We start from the raw sequence: 17,381 nt of genomic DNA, 5'->3' as shown, positions 1-17,381 counted from the left end.
TGTTATTGAATACAAAATAAGATTATAACAAAATGGCACAAATAGTCTAGTCTGACACGAAACCTCAACATGTGTAAGGAGATCAATCTGTTTCATTGCATTTAATTTTATTTATTTATTTATTTTTTGTGCTTCTGAGAAATGTTTCATTCATTTAATTTATTTTATTTATAAACGTTTATTTATTTATGAATCATGAATTTGTGTATACAATATTTGGTCAATGTTACAATGTTATTGTAGTAATTAAAAAACCACACGCACGCACACACACACGCACACGCACACAGTCTTTCCTTATACCATTATATTGTCCTAAATTCCAAAAGATAAGTGTCCAGAAGGGTCTGAAAATGCCTCCAAAAGACGAAGTGTTACTTAAAGTAGCTACCCCTGCAGATAATATATATTTGTATGTGTTTTCTGTGTGCAGATTTCTATTCACTTTTGTCCTTACAGGACTTTTTTTTTTGGTCCGGCGTTGTGACGCTATAAGGCTGCGCCGCATTTCTCCACTCTCCGGCGTCTGCGATCAGGTTGTAGAAAGGTTTGTGCTTTGAAGCTTTTAAAGTGTTTAAGTGTTTTTAATGAATAAAAAGTGTTAATTTAATTGTATACTTGTTTAATTAGTTAATTTATTATTAAATTATATGTCATTATTTAATATATTACTATAATGCTTAATGTAAAATTAATTAACGTTATTTTTGGGCGAAATAGACAAGGCGCGTCTTAGTTTGTTCTCTGTATCGTGAATCAGTTCATTGTAAACAGGAAATCGGTCACTGGGAAGTGGTGATGCGATAAACGGAAACGCAGCTTTCGAAACTGAATGATTTGAACTAATTTTTTTTTTTTTTAATTATTATTATTTTAATTATTCACTATTTTTCTTAACACCAAATGTTGACGTCGTCTGCTGGTCAAAGTAGTGTAAATGCAATGAAAACGAACAAGAATAATGACAAGTTTTACTAATCAGTTAGGAATGTGAATGTGAAATATGCAATTTAGCTGTGATTTTGGGAGGTCTTGCTAATACGATCAATTAGAAACCATTAACTGTGTGTTCTTCTGTTAATTATTCTCATCTTAAATATGACAGAGTGTCCAGACACATGGAGAAATTCCCGGTAAAGCAACTGGGATCCACGTGACAAACTTTCATAAAGATGGCATTTATTAAAGAGGAGAGTGAAGACATGAGGATTGAAGAAACATTCAGAGTGAAACAAGAAGATACTGAGGAACAAACAGGTTGGTTTTCATTTTCAAAGCTGAACTCTACGATAGTTTTAAAGAATGTAATACGAGTGTCCTAATTAAAGTGCTTTTATTTGATGTGGAGCGGGTTGCCTCACGTGGGCAAATTTGTTGAAATTAAAGGTGCCATAGAATGCATTAATACAATATTTTAAATTGTTCTCTGATAACTACATAAAAGGTATGTGGCTTAGGTAAGGGCAAAAGCGTGTTTCAACACAATATTGCAGACACGGCAAGAGTGGAAGGCACTATTATTGTAATATTATGCGCTTTGTACTGTAATGTTTCCTCCCCTGTGAATGAGATATGAGATGTCCCTAAAATGTACACACTGCATCTTTACATAATTAAGAACCATTTTTTTGCACATCCAAAACATGTTCCAGTCTGTCACTCAAAATCTGTAATACAATCCAAACTGTGAATTGTGTGATCTGTTGCACCCCTTTTCTCTTGACTTGTTATTTGAAGGAAAAATACAATCACAGAAGTTTTTGATCATGCTGACTTGCCCACAGTGAAGTTTAGCTGATGTTTCTTTTAATTGGACTAGTTAAATTTAAATTTGGGCTATCAAAATCAGAAGAATGCCTGCCAGAAGGGCTACCAGGGATTTAGACATTTTCAAAGCCATGGACGTTTATTGTGAACAGTGCTATACAAATAAATATTGACTTGAACGAGCCAACTGCAAGATTCCTTCAATATTAAGGCCCGTTCACATCAAGCACGATAATGATAAAGATATAGTTCTAAAAATCGTTCTCAGTATTAAAGAATAGCAGAGTCCACACCACAGCTATAATAGTAAAGGCACAGAGAACATGTATAGTTGGAATCACTTTCAGAATGATTTTTTCCTGCTGATGAATGATACATACACTGACAATCAGAATCCATCTTGCTATAACGAGCTCGAGAATTTAAAGCGGCAGACAAGCATGCGCTTACAGATGATATCGTTTGCTGGTGTGGGCGCTAATATCGTTATCTTTAAAGTTATAATTCTTAGTGTGAACGGGGCTTTAGAGATGCCAAACAAGGAAGCATTGAAGTCATATCGGTTATTGGCTCTGATGCTGCCATTCTCTGCCTGAGTTAGACCGGGCCGATCCAAATCCGATATTGTGCATACTATTCTGTGTTACTGTTGTCGCACAAAAGGCATAAAAGCATTATAAAGTACAAAGTTTATGTGCATTATATTCTAAGTCTTCTGAAGGTATATGATTGCTTAATGTGGGATACAGATGAATATATAAGTTCTTACATTAAAGCTGCAGTCCGTAAGTTTTGCCTCTTTGTCGCCATCTATGTTTGAAAACCTGGAATTGCAAGCTGCTTGTGGAATTATCTCGCTTGCGTGGGTTGTGAGTTGGCACGGCTCCAGCGCGGATGAATCTAATGTTTCGAGTTGAATGTGTGGCTGTCAGTCAGTGTCGATGTTTACTGTACTTTGCAATCACAGATTCTAGCCTATGTCCTGGAAAATATGACCCAAATAAGAATTTTCACCGTATATTGCCATCTGAACAAGTAAGTAACAAGTCTGCCACGTTTGTTCTGACCAGCTGAGGAAAAAAGCATTACCATAATTCGCGCTACCAATGGTGATTTAATCTAAAGATCAGTTAGCTCATATCACATCCAACCGTGCAAAGTATTATTATTGTTATACTTTATTTTATTCTCAAATTATTAATGTTAACAACATCAGAATTGCGTGCCTATGAGTATAGTGTGTATTAATGTGTAGATTTCAATTTCTGTACAGTCTAATATCTAATTGTCATGCCATTCGAATTTCATATTAAGAAATTATTTTAACCCAAAAAGCAAATTATTCTCCCTTCGAACTGGTTTTCTTTAAAATGCAAATCTTGTGTAATCCCAGGCTATCTGTAATCAGAAGCACATTTAAAACTGAAATATTATTTAATTTCATTCACATGTTTCATAAACACATAATCCTTTCTGGATTACAATCCGCCATCAAAATGATACATTTAATTATTCTAGCTGCTGTGAGAAAAGGCTATAAATGATCCGTCACCTGCAGGATCCTCACATACGATAGCTAACCGGGATAACTTCTTCATGTTTACAGACGTGACGTAATGACGCAGAGCCATGCTCGAATTTCCCGCGAAAACCTACCCCTACCACTCAAATTAGAAAACATTATTATAAGCTAACCGTTGTGAATCGGGCTACAGTAAGGTGATAGTTTTGAACACTGGCTGGTTATGTACTTGCTCAAATATTGATTTCGGATCATTTTTAACCTAAAAACGTTACGGACTGCAGCTTCAAAGTTCATGTAAATTCTTTCTCTGCTGCGGCTGTCAGTAATTCTCCAGTCGGCATTCAATGTTGCGTTCAGTTACGACAGTCAACTCAGTAAAACTATCTCCAAGATTATTCAGTGCTTGTAGATGATTTTGCATAAAATGACTTTATCTTGCTGGAGTTTATTGTTGTTTCTAAATCATGTAACTTGCTACCGGGTATATGTTAGAACAAAACACAGGAGTAGAAAAGACTTTAAATTGTTTTTAACGGCCACAGTAACTGAAATTTAAAACTTAAAAAGAACAGATTGCACAGATGTAATACTTTTTTTACGCATCAATATCTCTTCCCTTTGTACTTTGAACTTCTTAATGCAAAGCACTGCATGCTGTGACTCTGTGTTGCTTCAAGCGCATCATTCTGTGCACTGGATGCATTTTGTCCTATCTATCATATGTTGATACCTCATAAAAAATATGCTATACATTTAAAAGAAATGTCTTTTAATTTTATAGTATACAGTGCTGCTTGAAAGTTTGTGAACCCTTTAAAATGTACTATATTTCTGCATAAATATGACCCAAATCATAATCAGATTTTATGGAAAAAAAATTTCAGAAGTCCTGAAAGTAGACAAATGAGACAAACATATTTTCATATTTTTAGAAAATTACTGTCTGCATTGCAAAAGTATGTGAAACTTCTAGGATTAGAAGTTAATTTGAAGGAGAAATTAGAGTCCAGAAGTGCTTCAATCAGTGGGATGACTATCAGGTGTCAGTGTGTGCTCTGTTTTATTTAAAGAACAGGGATCAGTTACACTTTATTTTGATAGTCCACTTTAGACATTTTACTAACTATAAGTAACTTAGTAACAACGTCAACTACATGTCAACTAATTCTCATTAATTTGCAACTACATGTCTACTAACTCTCAGAGTAGACGTTTAGGGTTAGTAGAATAAGTTGACATATACTTGCAAAGTTTCTCATAGTCAGTATTTTGTATGTTGTGGACTAGAGGTCTTCACGGGTCCAAAAATTCATACCCGAACCCGAAGAGACCCGTAAATGTGCTGCACTGAACCGACCCGGACCCATGTTTTATTTGAAAGTGGGACCCGAACCCAGCTGGGAAGACACAGACCCGACTGCACCCGATCGGCACATATTGCACAGTAAAGTGCTATTAAGTCAATAACCAATAAAAAAATAAATCCCTTACTACTGTTAGTAGCCTTCTCCCTGACTGCGATGCATACAATCCTTCTAGACAATAAATTTCCATCCATGGCTGTTCCTCTCTATTGCCGACTGAAAGAGCCTTCTTAATCCACTGATTATTGCTTTAAAAGTCTACATGCTGTCACGGTCAGTGACGGATGACTAATGCAACTTCGCAGTTTTTTTTTTTTCTTTTCTCCATCTCGAGTTAACTTCGACTGTGCAGAACAAGAAGTGCGTTACACTTTACTGCGTGCGTGTTCAATAACAGGTGCGTCTCTTCTTCAGTTTTGTTTCAGCTTTTTTTTTTTCAAAATCACTCATGAAGGAATCCATGATCACTGTCCGCGTGCAGTTGGCTACATTAACTCCGCCCGCATTCTGCTTCTGGCGGCTCGAGGTAACGCGTGTTTTTTTTTTTTTCTTTCACCTTATTTCCCACTCACAATTTTCTCATCCTAATTTTACAAACTGCAAGTTACAAAACACACGCATGCTGACTGACACTGATCACTGGCGTGTGCGGTGTTCTCCGATCGACTCTGGTATTACACACAATGTTAAACAGAGCCGGGACCCGAAGTAATAGATTGGGACCCGACCCGGACCCGACTGACCATTTAAAATATAGACCCGAACCCGTACGGGTCCCGGGTCTCGGGTCCTCCGTGAAGACCTCTATTGTGGACCCATCAAAATAAAGTGTTAGAAGATATTAAGCAGACAGTCTACTAATACTCTAATGACTGCTAGTTGACATGTAGTTGCAAAGTTACTTACTGTTAGTAGAATGTCTAAAGAGGACTATCGAAATAAAGTGTTACCCAGGGATCTATCAAAGTTTGATCATGCTTGTGGAAGTGTATCATGGCATGAACAAAGGAGATCTCCGAGGACCTCAGAAAAAGAGTTGTTGCTTATCAGGCTAGAAAATGTTACAAAACCATCTCTAAAGATATTAGACTAGACAAATCCACAGTAAGACAGATTATATACAAATGGAGGAAATTCAAGACCACTGTTACCCTCCCCACAAAGATCACTCTAAAAGCAAAACTTGTAGTAGTCCACGAGGTTGTAAAGGACCCCGGGGTAACTTCTAAGCAACCAAAGGCCTTTCTCACATTGTTTAATGTTACTGTTCATGAGTCCAAAATAAGGAGAACACTGAACAACCACGGTGTGCATGGCAGTAGGACCGCCCCGTAATACTCGACCGTTAGTTGACCAGAAGAGGCATTGGCGAAGTCACGCAGTACGTGACATACAGTTTGTTAATGGCTGGTCTATGTGGTAGCATAGTACATCGGGCAGGACATCCAAATGCTCAACTTTCATTCATCGACCTCAAATATGGAAGTGTGGAAGCTGAACAGTAGCACGCTCACTGCATGACAGATGGAGGTGCGGTTGGAAGTTGCTCTTCCGGCATTTTTGCTCATACAGATAAGAATAATACATCTTTCAAATCTGTAAAGACTCTACATTTATTTACGTGCACTCACAATAACAACAAAACATTGCACTTTGGTAAAATAATGAAAGCAAACAGGATGCACTTTCTGCCATCTCGGTCTTACATTTACATTTATTTAGCAGACGCTTACAAAGCGGCTCAAAATTGGGGAATGCATCAAGCGATTCATCTTGAGGCAAATAGACACAGGAAGTGCTCATAATACCAAGTTTCAAGCATTGTTCAAATATGTACAAGCTAGACAGGGAAAGATTAAAGAAAAGAGAAAAAGAACTTTTTTTGACGAAGTCAGATAGTGTTGTCAGCTGTCGCTTAAAAATTGTCAGGGAATCAGGATTCCGGAAAGAGGTTGGAAGATCATTCCACCAGCCAGGAACAGTGAACGAAAATGTTCTGGAAGGTGATTTTGTGCCTCTCTGTGATGGTACCACAAGGCGTCTCTCACTAGTGGATCTCAGATTTCTGGTGGGAATGAAGATTCGTAAAAGTGAGTGGAAGTAGGCGGGTGCTGAGCCTGTGGCTGTTCTATATGCAAGCATCAGTGTCTTGAACTTGATGCAAGCCATAACCGGCAACCAGTGCAAGGAGATAAAAAGAGGTGTGACATGGGCTCTTTTGGCCTCGTTGAAGACCAGTCGTGCCGCTGCATTCTGAATCATTTGTAAAGGTTTGATTGCGCATGATGGAAGTCCAGCTAGAAGAGCATTGCAGTAGTCCAGCCTAGAAATGACAAAGGCCTGGACAAGAAGTTGTGCAGCATGCTCCGTTAGGAAGGGCCTGATCTTTCTGATGTTGTGCAATGCAAACCTGCAAGATCAAGCAGTTTTTGCAATGTGGTCTTTGAAAGTCAGCTGGTCATCAGAGATTACACCCAGATTTCTGACCGAACTTGATGGGGTAATTATTGATGAACCTAGCTGGATGGTGAAGTCATGCTGTAGAGTTGGAGTGGCAGGGAAGACAAGAAGCCCAGTCTGAGCTGTAGGTGACGTTTTTTCATCCATGCCGAGATGTCCGCCAGGCAGCCTGAGATCCGTGCAGCTACTGTTGGATCATCTGGATGAAATAAGAGATCATCAACATAGCAATGGTAGGAGAAGCCATGTGCCTGTATGATGGGTCCCAGTGATGTAGTGTATATGGAGAAGAGGAGGGGTCCAAGAACTGATCCCTGAGGAACCCCAGTGACCAGTTGGTTTGCTTTGGATACCTCCCCTCCCCAGGGCACCCTGAAAGTCCTACCAACTTGAGCGCGAAACTCAGAAACTCTGTCTGCATGCTTTACAGACATAAAATAATATATCTATAGAGAATGAAATGTCTACTTTCAAATGAATTCAGATGGAAAACAAATATGTAATCCATATAAAACCTGCATATAGGCGCGTCCACTACTGTGGAGATGACGAGTCGGTGTCACGAACTTCCTCTCTTAAATTGAGACTGTAAAAATGTTAAAGCATCCTCCTTACTGTTTTTCCCTGACACATTCATAAACATTACTTCTGCCAAGTTGCTGTGGCAAGCTTTATACAATGTGGCAATTAAATGCTCATTATTATGATTTAAATGGTTTATTAATAAATGTGCATTTAGTCGACTAATGCTTCAAATTAACGACTACTTGTCGACCAGACAAATTTTTAGTCCAAAAGGACATTGCTGGCCATCTGCAGTTTCCTAAGATCATGTGGACAAGCCAGAGGGCTATTAGAGAAATGTTTTCATTGTGCAGAACTGATCAGCAGTTACAAGAAACGTTACCTGCAATTATTTCTGTAAAAGGGGGAAAAGAAAGATTAACATACTTTTGCAGTGCACAGATATGTAACAATGGATACATTTTCTCAATAAATAAATGACGAAGAAAATAGTCGTCTCATTTGCTTGTTTGGGTTCTCTTTATCTACTTTCAGAACTTGAAATTCTGATTATGTTTTTGGTCATATTTATGCAGAAATATAGAAGATTCTAAAGCGTTCACAAACCTCTTAAGCAGCACTGTATATTTATATATAAATACTGTTTTTCATAAATGGATTTTCATAACAATACAAATAGCAACGTGTAACATTTTAACAGATTTAGTGCTACACTTTTATTTGTTCCGCAGTTTTTTTTCACTAAAAACTGTGCACAGATTTTTCTAGAATAACTTTTGCTGCTGAATTATCCACTGACCTAGTTTATTTTATTTTATTTTTTTGTCATAGATTAAGAGTATATATTTTTTTCATATTTATTTGTATTTTATTTTTCTTTATTATGAAATAGTCTGTATTTGATAGATTGTGAGTGAGTGGTTATCAGTTCCATACAGAGATATAATAATTCTAAATTGACTTAAAAAAACTGCACTGGTATCATAGTTCAAAAGAAGATATCAGGTGTCAGGTAGCTAGCTTGAAGCCAGTGGGGCTGTCGGTAAGAACAGGTCCAGTCTAGTCAAACCAGGTATAGGAAAGTTTATTGTACATCCAAGGAGGTTTTGTGCATCTAGATGTGTGGGTGTGCGTGTGGTTTCTATAAAGGGAATAGATACATTTTAGTTTACCAATAAAGTGTGCCAAATCAGGTACAAGGCAACCACAATGGTACATCAACTGCTCTTTAGATAAATAAAGTACATGCCTAAACAGAAGCAATCATGAAAATAAACATTAAGCCAAACTTAAGTTATACAAAATATCCAAGCATCAAACAAAGGCACTTACATGGTCAATTACGCACACGCAGGAAAAAAAACACAGAAAGGAGTAAAACTCAGTCCTCTGCACTGTGTAAACACATGCAACAAATGGCAAGCTGTGGACACAGGTGCAGCTAATAAAGTCTGAGAGATAGCTCTAATTGGCTTGAGTTTGGGTGGGTGGAGCTTGGGGCTAACAGGGAACTGAACAGGCTAAGAGGGGTGTGACACTGCATTGAGGGTGCAGATTAGAGACAAAAACTTCTTAACAATAGTGGTATTGGCCAATACTGAATCTCGGGTATCAGAGACGAAAAAGGTGGATCGGAGCATCTCTAGGATGTTAGACACATGGTGCCCCTCAGGTATTCAATAGGGTTCAGGTCTGGAGACATACTTGGCCACTCCATCACCTTCAGCTTCATCAGCAAGGCAGTTGTCATCTTGGCAGTGTTTTTGGGGTCGTTATTATGTTGGAAAACTGCCGTTCGGCCCAGTTTCTGAAGAGAGGGCATCATCTTCTGCTTCAGAATGTCACGGTACATGTTGGAATGCATGTTTCCCTCAATGAACCGCAGCTCCCCAGTACCAGCAGCACTCATGCAGCCCCAGACCATGATGCTACCACCACCATGCTTGACTGTAGACAAGACACAATTTTCTTGGTACTCCTCGCCAGGGCGTCACCACACATGCTGGACACCATCTGAGCCAAACAAGACTCATTGCTTAGACTCATCAGACCACAGGACATGGATCCAATAATTCATGCTCTTGGCCAGGTTGTCTTCAGCAAACTGTTTGCAGGCTTTTTTGTGAGCCAGCTTCAGAAGAGGCTTCCTTCTGGGATGACGGCCATGCAAACCGACTTGTTGCAGTGTGCGGCGTATGGTCTGAGCACTGACAAGCTGATCTTCCACTTCTGCAACCTCTAAAGCAATGCTGGCAGCACTCATGCGTCTGTTTTTTGAAGCCAGCTTCTGCACCTGACGCACAGCACAAGGACTCAACTTCTTTGATCGACCCTTGCGAGGCCTGTTCCGAGTGAAACCTGTCTTGGAAAACCTCTGTATGACACTAGCCACTGTACTGTAACTCAGTTTCAGGGTGTTACCAAACTTTTTATAGCCTAGGCCATCTTTGTGGAGAGCAACAATTCTAATTCTCAAATACTCAGAGAGTTCTTTGCCATGAGGAGCCATGTTGAACATCCAGTGGTCAGTATGAGATAATTGTACTCAAAGCACCAAATTTTAACTGCTCTAAAACAAGATACACAAATTTGTATGGTCCTCTCAAGCAGACAAAAACATGAACATGATGAATAGGACGTGGCTTTGCATGGTTAAACGACGTATAGCTGTTTTCACATAGGGTGTACTCACTTTTGTTGCCAGCTTTTTTGACAATAATGGCTGTATGTTGAGTTATTTTCAGAGGACAGTAAAGTTGCACATTGACTACTCTAAAATGTATCCAAGTTTCATTTCTATAGAATTGTGCCACTGGAAGCCATGCATGCTCATGCCATCACACTGCTCCACCATGTTTCACAGATGATGTTGTATACTTTGGATAATGAGCTGTTCCAAGCCTTCATACTTTTTTCTTCCCATCATTCTGGTACAGGTTGATCTTAATTTCAGCCATCCAAAGAATGCTTTTGCAGAAGTGGTCTGGTTTTTTAGATGTTTTTTGGCAAAGTCTAATCTGGCCTTGTTTGCACCTTGCAGTGAACCCTCTGTATTTGTTCTTGTGAAGTCTTCTCTTGATTGTAGAAGTCTTTTCGATTTTCCACTGCATGGTACGGCACGGTATGGTTCAGTATGGCTCACTTTTGGGGGGTTTTCCACTGAGTACAGTACCTGGTACCTGGTACGTTTTTTAATACCACCTCGGCCGAGGTTCCAAGCGAACCGTACCGTTACCAAAACGTGACGTGTAAACTCTGCTGATCACTGATTGGCTGGAGAAAATCGTCACTGCCTGCGTCATTGAACTTGCGGCACGAGGCACAACAGACCCGCTAGATTTAAATCAGCACAGCCATCGAAGGATCGAACGCAACTGTTTTGAATGAGCGCACCTTTCTTTTAACAACCAAAAAATGGCTGTTTCGTTGTCTGTTGAGAAAGTACAGACTGTCCTCTCCTTGATAGCCGAGGAGCAGATCCAGCGAGAGCGTGATGGAGCGACGCGGAATTAAAAGGTTTTTCAGGAGTCACGGCAGTAGAGGCGGCACAATATAACGACACGTGAATAATCCTTCCCACTCTAAAGTGGTACTAAACTGCAGTGGAAATGCAAACCGAGCTGAACTGAGCCATGCCGTTCTGAACCGTGCCGAACCGAGTCATACCACGCAGTGGAAAAGCGCCATTTGACTGTGACACGCATACCTCCTGGAGAGTGTTCTTCTCTTAGCTGGATGTTGTGAAAGGGTTTTTCTTTACCGTGGAGAGTATTGTCCGATCATCCACCACTGTTGTCCTCCATAGATGCCCAGGCCTTGTTATGTTGCTCACTAGTGCATTCTTTTTTCCCCAGAATGTACTGTTGAGTTGGCCACTCCTAATGTTCCTGCTATCTCACTAATGGATTTGTTTTGTTTTTAAAGCCTAACAATTGTCTTTTTCACTTGTATGGAAAGCTCCTTTGACCACATGATGTGGGTTCAAAGCAATAGCTTCCAAAAGCAAATGGCACACTTAGAATCATCTCCAGACTTTTTTCCTGCTTAATTGATGTAGAATTAACAAAGGAATAGCCTACGCCTGTTCATGAAACAACTTTTGAGTCAATTGTCCAATTACGTATGGTCCCTTGAAAAATGGGGAATGTACAGGTGCATCTCAATAAATTAGAATGTCGTGGAAAAGTTCATTTATTTCAGTAATTCAACTCAAATTGTGAAACTCGTGTATTAAATAAATTCAATGCACACAGACTGAAGTAGTTTAAGTCTTTGGTTCTTTTAATTGTGATGATTTTGGCTCACATTTAACAAAAACCCACCAATTCACTATCTCAACAAATTAGAATACTTCATAAGACCAATAAAAAAAAAACATTTTTAGTGAACTGTTGGCCTTCTGGAAAGTATGTTCATTTACTGTATATGTACTCAGTACTTGGTAGGGGCTCCTTTTGCTTTAATTGCTGCCTCAATTCGGCGTGGCATGGAGGTGATCAGTTTGTGGCACTGCTGAGGTGGAATGGAAGCCAAGGTTTCTCTGACAGTGGCCTTCAGCTCATCCGCATTTTTTGGTCTCTTGTTTCTCATTTTCCTCTTGACAATACCCCATAGATTCTCTATTGGCGCTTTTCCACTGCATGGTACGGCGCGGTACGGTTCAGTACGGCTCACTTTTGGGGGGTTTTCCACTGGGAACAGTACCTGGTACCTGGTACTTTTTTTAGTACCACTTCGGCCGAGGTTCCAAGCGAACCGTACCGTTATCAAAACATGACGTGTAAACTCTGCTGATCACTGATTGGCCGGAGAAAATAGTCACTGCCTGCGTCACTGAACTTGCGCCACGAGACACAACAGACCTGCTAGATTTAAATCAGCAGCCAGCGAAGGATTGAACACAAAAGAAAGGTGCGCTCATTCAAAACAGTTGACAACCAAAAAATGGCTGTTTCGTTGTCTGTTGGGGAAGTACAGACTGTCCTCTTGTTGATAGCCGACGAGCGGATCCAGCGAGAGTTTGATGGAGCAACGCGGAATTAAAATGTTTTTCAGGAGTCACGGCAGTAGAGGCGGCGCAACTATAACGACACGTGAATAATCCCGCCCACTTTAAAGCGGTACTAAACTGCAGTGGAAACGCAAACCGAGCCGAACTGAGCCGTGCGGTGCCGTTCTGAACCGTGCTGAGCCGAGTCGTACCACGCAGTGGAAAAGCGCCATATGGGGTTCAGGTCTGGTGAGTTTGCTGGCCAGTCAAGCACACCAACACCATGGTCATTTAACCAACTTTTGGTGCTTTTGGAAGTGTGGGCAGGTGCCAAATCCTGCTTGAAAATGAAATCAGCATCTTTAAAAAGCTGGTCAGCAGAAGGAAGCATGAAGTGCTCCAAAATTTCTTGGTAAACGAGTGCAGTGACAAAAAACACAATGGACCAACACCAGAAGATGACATTTCACCCCAAATCATCACAGACTGTGGAAACTTAACACTGGACTTCAAGCAACTTGGGCTATGAGCTTCTCCACCCTTCCTCCAGACTCTAGGACCTTGGTTTCCAAATGAAATACAAAACTTGCTCTCATCTGAAAAGAGGACTTTGGACCACTGGGCAACAGTCCAGTTCTTCTCCTTAGCCCAGGTAAGACGTTGTCTGTGGTTCAGGAGTGGCTTAACAAGAGGAATACGACAACTGTAGCCAAATTCCTTGACACGTCTGTGTGTGGTGGCTCTTGATGCCTTGACCCCAGCCTCAGTCCATTCCTTGTGAAGTTCACCCAAATTCTTGAATCGATTTTGCTTGACAATCCTCATAAGGCTACGCTTCTCTCGGTTGGTTGTGCATCTTTTTCTTCCACACTTTTTCCTTCCACTCAACTTTCTGTTAACATGCTTGGATACAGCACTCTGTGAACAGCCAGCTTCTTTGGCAATGAATGTTTGTGGCTTACCCTCCTTGTGAAGGGTGTCAATGATTGTCTTCTGGACAACTGTCAGATCAGCAGTCTTCCCCATGATTGTGTAGCCTAGTGAACCAAACTGAGAGACCATTTTGAAGGCTCAGGAAACCTTTGCAGGTGTTTTGATTTGATTAGCTGATTGGCATGTCACCATATTCTAATTTGTTGAGATTGGGTTTTTGTTAAATGTGAGCCAAAATCATCACAATTAAAATAACCAAAGACTTAAACTACTTCAGTCTGTGTGCATTGCATTTATTTAATACACGAGTTTCACAATTTGAGTTGAATTACTGAAATAAATTAACTTTTCCACGACATTCTAATTTGTTGAGATGCACCTGTACATATTAAAGAGCTGTAATTTCTTAATCTTCCAATTTTGATGAGAATATCCTCAAATTAAAGCTCAGAGTGTGGACTTTAAGCCCATACTCATTTTATAACTGTAGCTTGAATATGTTTTGGTCAGCAGCTAAAATAATAAAAAGTGTGCATGTGTCCAAATACACACAGACCTTGACTGTATGTATGTACAGAGGCTCAAATCTAAGCTTGTGTAGTCATGTTTAAAGCTTTATCTATTAATTCTGAAGCTCATTTATATCACATATTATCTGTCTGTGTGTGTGTGTGTGTGTGTATGTATGTATATATATATATATATATATATATATATATAAAATACTAATTTAAAATAATAACTTTTTTATTTTTATTAAAACGGCTTGTGTAATGAATTACAGGCATAATAATTATAAATGTTTTACTATGTGGTGCCCTTTAATTTGGAGCAAGAGAAACTGAGGGAGTGACTTACTGAGTGTTAGAGATATGTCACGTTGCTTGAAGCTGATTGGTCAAATTTTGGTTTGAGATCTTTAAATCAGAACATAACCTGCCTTAGAGCAGGTTAGCCATGGAGCTTAAGTTACTATGGCAATAAACACTGCTAAAAGCCAAACCACTTTTATGGTGCCTAAAAATTGTCACAAACTAAACTGAAACTTAACTGGCTAGCAAGCTAAAGCGGCTTTATAGTTTAAACTCCAGTTCTCCTGGGTTAAGCTGTGTTTAATAAATGGTATTACAAGAGGATTCTAGCATTCATGTTGTTGGCTTTGATGCTTTAATGCATTCATGTTGTTGGCTTTGATGCTTTAATGCATTCATGTTGGTTTTGGTGTCTGTTGCCTTGTGCCATTAAATTGAGGTCAACTTGTATTTGTATTTTTTCACCGTAGGTCTGAAGACACCGAAAGATGAGAGTCAAGAACTGAATGAAATTGAAGAGAAAAATCACTACATGAATCATGATTTCATTATTGGAGAAAAATCCAGACAGACAGAAAAGATTTCATCACAAAAAAGTTCTCTGAATACAAAATCTAACAAATGTTTCACCTGCCGTCAGTGTGGAAAGATTTTCAATCAAAAACAAAACCTCAATGTCCACATGAGAGTTCACACTGGAGAGAAACCTTTCAGCTGCCAACAGTGTGGAAAAACTTTCACTCAAATAGGAAACCTTAAAGTCCACATGAATATTCACACAGGAGAGAATGCTTTCACCTGCCAACAGTGTGGGAAAAGTTTCACTCAAAAAGGAGCTCTTAAAAGGCACATGAGAATTCACACTGGAGAGAAGCCTTACATGTGTCAACAGTGTGAAAAGAGCTTCACAACAGAACTAAACCTTAGATATCACATGAACATTCACACTGGAGAGAAGCCGTTCACGTGTGATCAGTGTGGAAAGAAATTCACACGTAAAGTAACCCTTACTTGCCATATGGGTATTCACTCAAAAGATAGCCATTTTAAATGTCATGAGTGTGGAAAGAGTTTCAGTCATAAAGTAAACCTTAAGAATCACTTGAAACTTCACACGGGAGAGAAGCCTTACACGTGCGTTCAGTGCCGAATGACATTCAGATATAAAGCAGCCCTTAATGCCCACATGACAACTCACACTGGAGAGAGTCCTTACACCTGCAAACTGTGTGGGAAGAACTTCACACGAGAACTAAACCTTAAGCATCACATGAACATTCACACTGGAGAGAAGCCGTTCACATGTGATCAGTGTGGAAAGAGTTTCATACGTAAAGTAACCCTTAGTCGGCACGTAAGGATTCACTCAAGAAAGAATTGTTTTATATGTGATCAGTGTGGAAAAACTTACACAAGCATGAAACGCCTAAACACGCACGTAGTAATTCACTCTGGAGAGAAAGTTTTCAATTGCCAGCAGTGTGGAAAAAGTTTCAGTCACAAAATAAGCCTTAAGGCTCACATGAGACTTCACACTGGAGAGAAACCTTACACGTGCCCTCAGTGTGGAGAGCGTTTCACTTATAAACCATCCCTTGATTACCACATGAGAGATCACACTGGTGAAAGGCCTTATATATGCAAACAGTGTGGGAAGAGCTTCTCACAAAAAGGAAATCTGAAGACTCACATGATAATTCACACTGGAGAGAAGCCTTTCAAATGCCAGGACTGTGGAAGGTGTTTCAATCGTAAAGTAAGCCTCAAGACTCACATGAGAATTCACACTGGAGAAAAGCCTTACACATGCCCTCAATGTAAAAAGCGTTTCAGATATCAAGGAGACCTCAAACGTCATTTGCAAGCGGGTTGTGGAAAGAAATTGCAGTGTTCTGAGTGTGACAAAAGCTTTAGGAAAAGTAGCAATTTCAAAAATCACGTGTGCATTCGCTCTGGAGAAAGACGATTTAATTGTGGTCATTGTAATAAAAAATTTATTTTGCCATCCCGCCTACAGATACACCTAAAAAGTCACACAGATGTGAGACGCTATTTGTGTTCCTTGTGTGGTAAGAGGTTTAAATGGCTGAGCGGTTTTAAATGGCACCAGAAATTACGGATCTGTCGGAAATTAAGGCTCCGTTCACACCGTAGCTGAATGTGGGCCAAATCTGATGATCTTTACCTCTTTATAGTTTACATTTAGACTTTATTTTCTTTTGTCATGTACACATGAACACCTCTGAACTCCACACATTTGACCATCTCAATTTCTAATATTGAGTGTTTGCAGTAGATGCCCACTAATTTTGCTTGTATTGAGGTGTTACTCCATTTCATATATTGATACCTTGGGATCAAAATATTAGTAATATTAAACTTCTATCTTGCTATGGAATGCCACAATGTCACTGAAAGATTGTAAATAAAAGTATACAAACTGAATGAAATTAAAATTAAACTGCATTATTTGATTGGTCTTTAGTGAGACAATGAACAGGTAAACATCTTTTCAGTCTGAGGGGACATCAGCTGCCCATTTTTCACAAGTTGATATGATTCTTTAGGGTCTTCATGAAATGTCTGTAACACACTTTGGTTGAAATTCCTCAATGGTCATGTAAAAACACAATTTTTACCTTGTCAAAAACAGCTCTGTTCACAGCGATCCTTTTCGGTGATAATAAACTATGATCATATTAAATGATAATAAGCTACAGCTTATCCCACCTCTCTCTTCTGTGGGGCATGTCAACAAAAGAATCGCCTTGGACTCCGTATATGGCTTATAAGGTGGTCTTATTCAAACAGCTAGCTATCTACATAACCAGCTGCAAACTGAAACACAATTTCAGACTAAAAAATTGCTAAAAAATACAGTGAAAATTTCATCCAATGTGCCCTTCGATATGAATACGGTTGGGGCCCATCTTATGACATGAAGCTGGTTCCAGCTTTGGGTTGTGTAACAGCTAAACATTCTAGAAGTCGCACTGCTAATCCTG

General features: G+C 39.5%; 1 protein-coding gene across 2 annotated transcripts; it reads left to right on the top strand.

Annotated features, from left to right (window-relative positions):
* Positions 1-224: 224 nt before the first annotated feature.
* On the top strand, positions 225-17,347 carry LOC131539127 (gastrula zinc finger protein XlCGF57.1-like). Of its 2 annotated transcripts, XM_058773467.1 has the most exons (3): positions 225-547; positions 1,106-1,257; positions 14,847-17,347. In XM_058773467.1, exons 2-3 carry the CDS (start codon positions 1,173-1,175, stop codon positions 16,532-16,534), a joined length of 1,773 nt encoding a protein of 590 aa, XP_058629450.1. In that variant the 5' UTR covers positions 225-547; positions 1,106-1,172; the 3' UTR covers positions 16,535-17,347. The 2 variants fall into 2 exon arrangements, with proteins under 2 accessions (XP_058629450.1, XP_058629451.1); XM_058773468.1 differs by lacking the exon at positions 225-547 and having other exon boundaries at positions 588-1,257.
* Positions 17,348-17,381: the final 34 nt, after the last annotated feature.

This window comes from Onychostoma macrolepis, chromosome 04 (assembly GCF_012432095.1).
Source record: "Onychostoma macrolepis isolate SWU-2019 chromosome 04, ASM1243209v1, whole genome shotgun sequence".
In the NCBI taxonomy this organism is placed as follows: Eukaryota; Metazoa; Chordata; class Actinopteri; order Cypriniformes; family Cyprinidae; genus Onychostoma; species Onychostoma macrolepis.
Note: the sequence above shows the minus strand (reverse complement) of the source record. Positions and strands in the feature narration are given on the sequence as shown.

Bases quoted from the DNA above. Each gene is read 5' to 3' on its own strand.
- LOC131539127 (XM_058773467.1), top strand. From the start codon at position 1,173: ATGGCATTTATTAAAGAGGAGAGTGAAGACATGAGGATTGAAGAAACA. The intron at 1,258-14,846 runs GTTGGTTTTCAT...TTTTCACCGTAG, and splicing joins AGATACTGAGGAACAAACAG to GTCTGAAGACACCGAAAGAT.